The sequence below is a fragment of the Pyrgilauda ruficollis genome, unplaced genomic scaffold (assembly GCF_017590135.1).
Source record: "Pyrgilauda ruficollis isolate IOZ18807 unplaced genomic scaffold, ASM1759013v1 scaffold836, whole genome shotgun sequence".
NCBI classification, from domain to species: Eukaryota; Metazoa; Chordata; class Aves; order Passeriformes; family Passeridae; genus Pyrgilauda; species Pyrgilauda ruficollis.
Genome location: NW_024530333.1, coordinates 5,965 through 14,716, shown reverse-complemented (window position 1 = coordinate 14,716; position 8,752 = coordinate 5,965). Strand labels below are relative to the sequence as shown.

At 60.3% G+C, this 8,752-nt stretch overlaps 1 protein-coding gene across 1 annotated transcript in view; it reads right to left on the bottom strand.

Annotated features, from left to right (window-relative positions):
• Window positions 1-3,768: 3,768 nt before the first annotated feature.
• The window catches only part of TBC1D25 (TBC1 domain family member 25), a 10,056-nt gene continuing 5,072 nt past the window's right edge, over window positions 3,769-8,752 (bottom strand). Inside the window, exons 7-8 of the mRNA XM_041487734.1 lie at window positions 8,610-8,749; window positions 3,769-7,202 (exon numbers count right to left, since the gene is read on the bottom strand). Of these exons, the coding sequence (XP_041343668.1) occupies window positions 4,953-7,202; window positions 8,610-8,749 (2,390 nt within the window). The 3' untranslated portion in view covers window positions 3,769-4,952. The remainder of the gene's footprint in view (window positions 7,203-8,609; window positions 8,750-8,752) is intronic.

The window sequence follows — 8,752 nt, the reverse complement described above, 5'->3', positions numbered from 1 at the left end:
GTGGGTTTGGGCTCCCCAGGTGGGTTTGAGGTCCCCAGGTGGGTTTTGGGGAGGGGTCTCTCTCTCACCCCCCCGCTGCTGCCGCCGCCGCAGCCTCTCCTGCACTCGGCCCTCGAACGTCGCAGCCTCGGCCTCAGACGCGAAGTTCAGCCCCGCCCACCCCTCCTGAGCCAATCAGGAGCGGCCGTGGGCAGCCAGGCCACGCCCACTTATCCAGAACCACACCCGCTTATCCAAACCACACCCACTTTCCCTTATATGGCAATATCCTACTGGCCACACCCACAACGGGCCACAGCCACGCCCATTTCACCTTATATGGTTATGTGCCGCTGACTCTGCCTGTCAAAGGCCACGCCCACTGGCAGCCACACCCAGTTTCCTTACATGGTTATGCCCCACCCATTGAGCACAGGCCACACCCACATTGAGATGACCACACCCATAGTCTGGCCACACCCACTTGAGCTAAGCCACGCCCCCACTACAATTTGGCCCCACCCACAGCCCTGCATTCCCTTGGCCCCACCCCCAAGCTACTACCACTTAAGCTCCTCCCCTTTTGCCACACCAATTAAGGGGCGGGCCAATTAAGCCCCTCCCCCTTTGCCACACCCATTTAACCCCTCCCCTTTGTCACACCCATTTAAGCCCCTCCCCTTTTGCCCCACCCACAATGGCTCCTCCCACCTGACCACCTCCAGCCCCACCCACAGACCCCGCCCACATTTCCATATCCCCACCCACCAACCCCACCCAAATTTCCCAAAACCCCTCAGGGACCCCCACCCAACCCCAGTCCCCTTCACCTCCTCTCCCCATCTCAGAATTTTTGGGATTCCCCCAGGATTTGGCCCTACCCCCCCTCAGGATTTGGGGCCCCCCCAAGATTTTGGGGTCCCCCAAAAATTTGGGACCTCCTCAATTAAAAGGAGGATGATGAAGTGAAAGCACCAGGGCATGTCCTGGACCCACCCCCCTGCACTTTAGGGACCCCCCAGGATTTTGGGGACATTCCCCAAGGATTTGGGGTTCCCCAGGTGATTTGGGGTCCCCCCGGGGATTTAAGGGACCCCCCCCCAAGGATTTGGGGTCCCCCCACAATTTGGGACCCCCCTCAAATAAGAGAAGGATAAAGCAGAACCAGCAGGGGCTGTCCTGGACCCACCCCGCTGGGTTTTAGGGACCCCCCAGGATTTTGGGGTCCCCCTCGGGATTTAAGAGATTCCCCAAAGGATTTGGGGACCCCCCAAGGATTTGGGGTCCCCCCCAGAATTTGAGACCCGGTACTCAAGCTTAAGTTAGTGGAGGAAAGTTTCTTCTAAATCTGCTTTGAAACCCAAATTCCCCTTAAACCCCCCAAACCCTCCTCAGTTCCTCTTCCCAGTCACTCCCAGTGCCTCAAACTCCCCCAAAATCCTCCCCATCCCACCCTAAATCCCCCCAAATCCCCCTTAACCCTGCCAAATCCCCCCGGTTTCCCTTCCCAGTCCCTCCCAGTTCCCCCAGTTCCTCACCACGCATTTCCTGCCCAGCAGCTCGAAGATCCGCTGGTTCTCCTGCTCCCCCAGCAGCTCCGAGGGGACGTTGTCCCCCCCCTGACGCCCCCCCCGGCTCATCCCCAAATTTTGGGACCCCCAAAAATCTCTGAGAACCCCTGGGAAATCCCAAAAATCCCCGGGAAATCCCAAAAAAAAAAAACCCTTGAGAACCCCAAAACCTCAACTGGGAATGTCAAAACCTCCCCTGGGAACCCCAAAAAATCCCTGGGACCCCCAGTTCATACTGGGAGCCCCAAATTCTCTCCCAAGTCCATACTGGGAGCCCCCAGCCCCTCCCAGTCCCTCCCAGTCCATACTGGGAGCCACACCAGTAACAGGCATCGTTTATTGGCGATTCCGGCACCTCTGGGACCCCCCCGGGACCCCCCCGGGCTGGGGGGGGAGGGGCAATAAATAAGAGGGGGGGGAGAGGAGAAGGCACCCAGGGCGGGGGGCAGGAACTGGTTTGTACTGGTCCATACTGGGAGAAGGCCTATGGGCATCAACACAGCAGTGGGGGCACCCTACCGGTCCATACTGGTCTGTACTGGTCCGTACTGGGAGCACGCAAGGCCACGCGGGTGAGGAGAGCTCTGCACTGGTTTGTACTGGTTTGTACTGGTTTGTACTGGTCTGTACTGGTTTGTACTGGTCTGTACTGGTCCATACTGGTCCGTGCTGGGAGGACCCAAGGCCACGCCGGTGAAGAGCTCCCAGTTTGGCTGCCGGACTGGTCCGTACTGGTCCATACTGGTGCATGCTGGGATGGCTGAAGGCCATGTACCGGTCCATACCCGTACTGGTCTGTACTGGTCCGTACTGGTCCGTACTGGTCCGGCACAAGGCGATGCACGTGGGGGGCTCCCAGCCCCTTCCTGCTCCAAACTGGTCCGTACTGGTCTGTACTGGTCCATACTGGTCTGTACTGGTCCGGCCCAAGGCAGCGCAAATCCAGGAGTTCCCAGGCGGGACGTTGCAGTGGTTGGTACTGGTTCACACTGGTTTGTACTGGGATGTCCCACGGTGGTGCAGAACCCAGCAGGGAGGCACTGGGCTCTACTGGTTCATACTGGGAGGGGTCTCTGGGGGGTCATGGGGAGCTCTGGGGGTCCCTGCTGACCCCAGGGTGGCCTTGGGGACCCCAAAAGGACCCACCTGTCCCTATTTGGGGTCTCTGGGGTCCCCACAGTGTCCCACATACCCCCAGGGTGGCCTCAGGGTGACATTTTATGGTGTCCCCACAGTGTCCTACAGGTCCTGGCAGTGACCAAATGTCCCCAAGGTGGCCTCAGGGTGACATTTTATGGTGTCCCCACAGTGTCCTACAGGTCCTGGCAGTGACCAAATGTCCCCAAGGTGGCCTCAGGGTGACATTTTATGGTGTCCCCACAGCGTCCTACAGGTTCTCACGCTCAATTTGGGAGTCCCCCATGATGGGTTTGGGGTCCCTGGAGATGTTCTGTGGGGTCTCCACACTGTCCTACAGACCCCGGCAGTGACCAGAGGGTCCCCTTGGTGGCCTCAGGGTGACATTTTATGGTGTCCCCATGTTGTCCTACAGACCCTGGCAGTGACCAAAGCCTCCCCATGGTGACCTCATCACTTCTTGGAGATGTTCTATGGGGCCACCACCTTGTCCTACACACCTCCAGTGACTCTGGAGCCCCTCATGACCTCAGGACCACTCTGAGATGTTCTATGGGGTCTCCACATTGTCCTACAGACCTCCAGTGACTTTGGAGTCCCCATAGTGGCCTTAAGGGGACTTTTAAAGTGTCCCCACATCGTCCCACAGGACTCCAGAGTGACCACGGGGTTCTTGGAGATGTTCTGTGGGGCCACCACCTTGTCCTACAAAGCCACAGTGATTTTGGAGCCACTCACGATCACCTCAGACCCACTATGAGGCTTGGTGGCCTCAGGGTGACATTTTATGGTGTCCCCATGTTGTCCTACAGACCCTGGCAGTGACCAAAGCCTCCCCATGGTGACCTCATCACTTCTTGGAGATGTTCTATGGGGCCACCACCTTGTCCTACAGACCTCCAGTGACTCTGGAGCCCCTCATGACCTCAGGACCACTCTGAGATGTTCTATGGGGTCTCCACATTGTCCTACAGACCTCCAGTGACTTTGGAGTCCCCATAGTGGCCTTAAGGGGACTTTTAAAGTGTCCCCACATCGTCCCACAGGACTCCAGAGTGACCACGGGGTTCTTGGAGATGTTCTATGGGGTCACCACCATGTCCTACACACCTCCAGTGACTCTGGAGCCCCTCATGACCTCAGGACCACTCTCAGATGTTTTATGGGGTCTCCATCTAGTCCTACACACCTCCAGTGACTCTGGAACCCCTCATGATGACCTCAAGACTTCTTTAAGATGTTCTATGGGGTCACCACCACGTCCTACACACCTCCAGTGACTCTGGAACCCCTCATGATGACCTCAAGACTTCTTTAAGATGTTCTATGGGGTCTCCACATTGTCCTACAGACCTCCAGTGACTTTGGAGTCCCCATAGTGGCCTTAAGGGGACTTTTAAAGTGTCCCCACATCGTCCCACAGGACTCCAGAGTGACCACGGGGTTCTTGGAGATGTTCTGTGGGGCCACCACCTTGCCCTACACACCTCCAGTGACTTTGGAGCCCCTCATGACCTCAGGACCACTCTCAGATGTTTTATGGGGTCTCCATCTAGTCCTACACACCTCCAGTGACTCTGGAACCCCTCATGATGACCTCAAGACTTCTTTAAGATGTTCTATGGGGTCACCACCATGTCCTACACACCTCCACTGACTTTGGAGCCCCTCACGATGACCTCATCACTTCTTGGAGATGTTCTATGGGGCCACCACCTTGCCCTACACACCTCCAATGACTTTGCAGCCTCTCGTGATGATCTCAGGACCACTCTCAGATGTTCTGTAGGGTCTCCACATTGTCCTTCAGACCTCCAGCGACTTTGGAGGTCCTCAGAACCTCTTTGAGATGTTCTGTGGGGTCACCACCTTGTCCTACAAACCCACAGTGACTTTAGAGCCACTCATGACCTCAGGACCACTCTCAGATGTTTTATGGGGTCTCCATCTAGTCCTACACACCTCCAATGACTCTGCAGCCTCTCGTGATGATCTCAGGACCACTCTCAGATGTTCTATGGGGTCTCCACATTGTCCTTCAGACCTCCAGCGACTTTGGAGACCCTCAGAACCACTCTGAGATGTTCTATGGGGTCTCCACATTGTCCTTCAGACCTCCAGCGACTCTGGAGCCCCTCACGATGACCTCAGACCCACTCTGAGGTGTTTCACGGGCTCGCCACCTCGCCCTACACCCCTCCCTACGGCATTCCCACCCTCTCTCCCCCACACCCCCTACCCCACCGGCGCTCCCGAGCCCATCCCCTACCCCGAAGGAGGTCCCACCGGGGGTCCCCCCGGCGCGGTGGCCCCCCAGCCCTCCAGGTACCTGGCGAAGAGCCCCTTGGCGCGGCGCAGGACGCGCGGCAGGTGGTGGCGGCGCACCAGGCGGTCGAAGTGCATGGCCACCTCGTTGTAGTCGCCCGCCCGCGCCATGACGGCCTCGCGCTGCTCCAGCAGCATGGCCAGGCACACGAAGAGCAGGAAGGGGTTCCCCTGGCCCAGCTCTTCTGGCGGCGGCAGCGGCGCCCCGTCGTCCTCCACCGTCACCTCCTCGTCCGAGGAGGACGAGCCCGAGGAGCACGAGGAGGAGGAGGAGCTGGAGGAAGGGTCTTCCCAAGCCCAACGGCCGCCCCAAGGGTCTTCGGGGGTGGTTGGGTTGTTGCGGGTGGTCTTGGGGTGGCGGTGGTCGTCCTCAAGGTCGTGGTGGCCGTGTTTGGTGTCATCATGTTCTTCCTTGGGGTCGTGGTGGCCATGTTTGAGGTCATCGTGGTTGTCCTTGGGGTCACCGTGGCCATGTCTGGAATCATCACGTCCTTCCTTGGGGTCATCATATCCATCCCTGGGGGCATGGTGGCCATCCCTGGGGTTGTTGTGGCCTTCTCCAAAGCCGTGTCCTTCTCTGAGATCATCGTAAACCTTCCCGGCGTCACCACGACTCATCCCAGAGTCATCTCGTCCTTTTCTCAGGTCATCAAATCCCTCTTTGGGGTCATCCACTCCCTTTTTGGGGTCATCTCGTCCTTCTCTTGGGTCACGTCCCTCTCTGGGGCCATCCTGTCCTTTTCTGGGGTCTTCTCCAGCCCCCCAGCAGAGGCTGTGGGGTCTCTGGTCGATCTCCAGGGCGTCGGTGCCTTCCTCCACCTTCCTGGAGCCACCTGGCTCCGAGTCCTTGGAGCCCTCGGGGGCTCCTCCAGCATCCCTGGTGGGTCTCCCCTGGACCTTCCTGGAGCTCTTGTGACCTTTGGGGCCATCACTGGAGCTTTTGTGACCTCTGGGGACATCGCTGGCGCTCTTGTGACCTTTGGGGACTTCGCTGGGGGTCTCAAGACCTTCCTGAATGTTCTTAAAGCTCTTGGGAGCTTCCTGGTGGTCCCTGGGACCATCAGGGACATCATGGGGGCTCTCGGGATGCTCCTGGATGCCCTTGGATCCTTCCAGAACATCACTGAAGCTCTTGGGACTCTCCAAGACCTCGCTAGACATCTCAGGACTGTTGGGGACATCTCCAGAGCTCCTGGGACCCTCTGGGCCATCACTGGAAATCTTGAGACCCCCAGGGCTACCACTGGAGCTCGTGGGACCACCTGGGACGTCACTGGAGCTCGTGGGACCCTCTAGGCCACCAGTGGAGCTCGTGGGACCACCCGGGACATCACTGGAGCTCGTGGGACCCTCAGGGCCATCACTGGAACCCTTGAGACCCCCAAAGCCACCACCAGAACCCTCCGTGACCCCTCCAGCGCCTTCTCCTCCACGTTCCTCCTCCTCCACGTTCCTCCTCCTCCTCCTCCTCCTCCTGGGCGGCCGCGGCCGCAGCCCCCGGCGCTCCCTCAGCCCCCGGCCGGCCCTGCGCGCCCCCAGGGGGGCTCCGAGCAGCGGGACCCCCTCGGGGGGCGGCGGCGGGGCGGGGGGCAGCGAGCTCCAGGTGATCTCCAGCACCTTGAGCGCGTCCTCGAAGGCGAACTCGCGCTTCAGCTCCAGCAGCAGCCAGCGGTAGCAGAAGAGCAGGTCGTGCGCGCCGCGCGCCGCCAGGAAGGCCCAGAACGGGGGGTCGGCGCGCCGCAGCAGCCGCCGCAGGTGGCCGAAGGCCCGCGCCAGCCCGCGGCCGCCGGGGCGGAAGCGCGGGGCCAGGCGGCGCATCAGCGAGCAGAAGCACAGGAAGGCCTGGGCCTCGTCGTCCAGCACGGCCAGCAGCGGCGCCGCCACGTCCGACATGCCCTGGCAGTAGGAGAGGCGCGGGTGGCCCAGCGCGAAGGTGGTCAGCAGCGCCTGCAGCGCCGCCAGGTGAGGGTGGCCCTCCTCGGGGCCGCCGAAGTAGGGGTGGGCGCGGTCCGTGCGCACCACGTCCTTGCGTACCGCCGCGGCCACCTGCGCCAGCTCAGCCGGCGCCGCGCGCGCCGCCAGGGCCACCTTCAGCGAGGAGTACTCGGCCGCCTTGAGGCGCAGGTGGGACAGGCGCTCCTGGCCCGTCAGGCCGGCGGGGAACACGTTCAGCAGGTAACGCCAGACCACCTGTATGGGGAATGGGGACAGGTGAGGGATCAGGGCCAGACCACCTGTATGGGGAATGGGGACAGGTGAGAAACCAGGGATGTGCTCCACAGGTAACGCCAGACCACCTGTATGGGGGAATGGGGACAGGTGAGGGATCAGGGCCAGACCACCTGTATGGGGGAATGGAGACAGGTGAGGGATCAGGGCCAGATACCTGTATGGGGGAATGGGGACAGGTGAGGGATCAGGGATGTGCTCCACAGGTAACGCCAGACCACCTGTATGGGGGTAACGGGGACAGGTGAGAGCAAGGACACATTCAGCAGAGAACGCCAGACCACCTGTACAGAGGGAATGGGGACAGGTGAAAAACCAGGAACGTGTTTCACAGGTAACGCCAGATCCCCTGTATGGAGGGAGTGGGGACAGGTGAGAGCAGGGACACGTTCAGCAGGTAACGCCAGACCACCTGTATGGGGGAATGGGGACAGGTGAGGGATCAGGGCCAGACCACCTGTATGGGGAATGGGGACAGGTGAGAAACCAGGGATGTGCTCCACAGGTAACGCCAGACCACCTGTATGGGGGAATGGGGACAGGTGAGGGATCAGGGCCAGACCACCTGTATGGGGGAATGGAGACAGGTGAGGGATCAGGGCCAGATACCTGTATGGGGGAATGGGGACAGGTGAGGGATCAGGGATGTGTTTCACAGGTAACGTCAGACCACCTGTATGGGGGAATGGGGACAGGTGAGAGACCACAGATATGTCCCACAGGTAACACCAGACCACCTGTATGGGGGAATGGGGACAGGAATGGGGACAGGTGAGGGATCAGGGCCAGACCACCTGTAAGGGGGAATGGGTACAGGTGAGGGATCAGGGATGTGTTCCACAGGTAACGCCAGTCCACAGGTATGGGGGGAAATGGTGACAGGTGAGAACAAGAACAAATTCAGCAGGTAACAACACACCCCTTGTACAGGGGGAAATGGGATCAGGGACAGCAGGAACTCTCAGGTGCTGGTCAGGATGGATCTGAGGATCTCCAGGTGCGGCTGAGGTGACATCAGGCAACATCAGAACCCCCAAGGTGTGACTCAGGTGTGACCAGAACACCCCAGGTGTGACTCAGGTGTAATCACAACCGTCAGGTAAGCCTCAGGGACGTCAGATAACCCCCAAAGGTGTGGCTCAGAACACCCCAAAATGTGGCTCAGAAGACCCCAGGTGACATCAGAACCCCTCCCAGGTATGACCACACTCCCCAGGTGTATCTCAGGTGCGACCACACCCCCCCAGGTGTGTCCCAGGTGTGACCACACCCCCCAGCTGTGTCCCAGGTGTGACCACACCCCCCAGGTGTGTCCCAGGTGTGACCACACCCCCCAGCTGTGTCCCAGGTGTGGCTCTGGTCCCTCACCTTGCGCAGGCCGGGCTCGACGCCGCCGTGGAAGACGTGCAGCCGCAGGTCCTGGGGCCGCAGCAGGCGCCCACCTGGGCCCAGGTACGACCTCAGGTCGGCGTCGCTCAGGGGGGCGCAGGGTGGGGGCGGGGGAGGGGGCG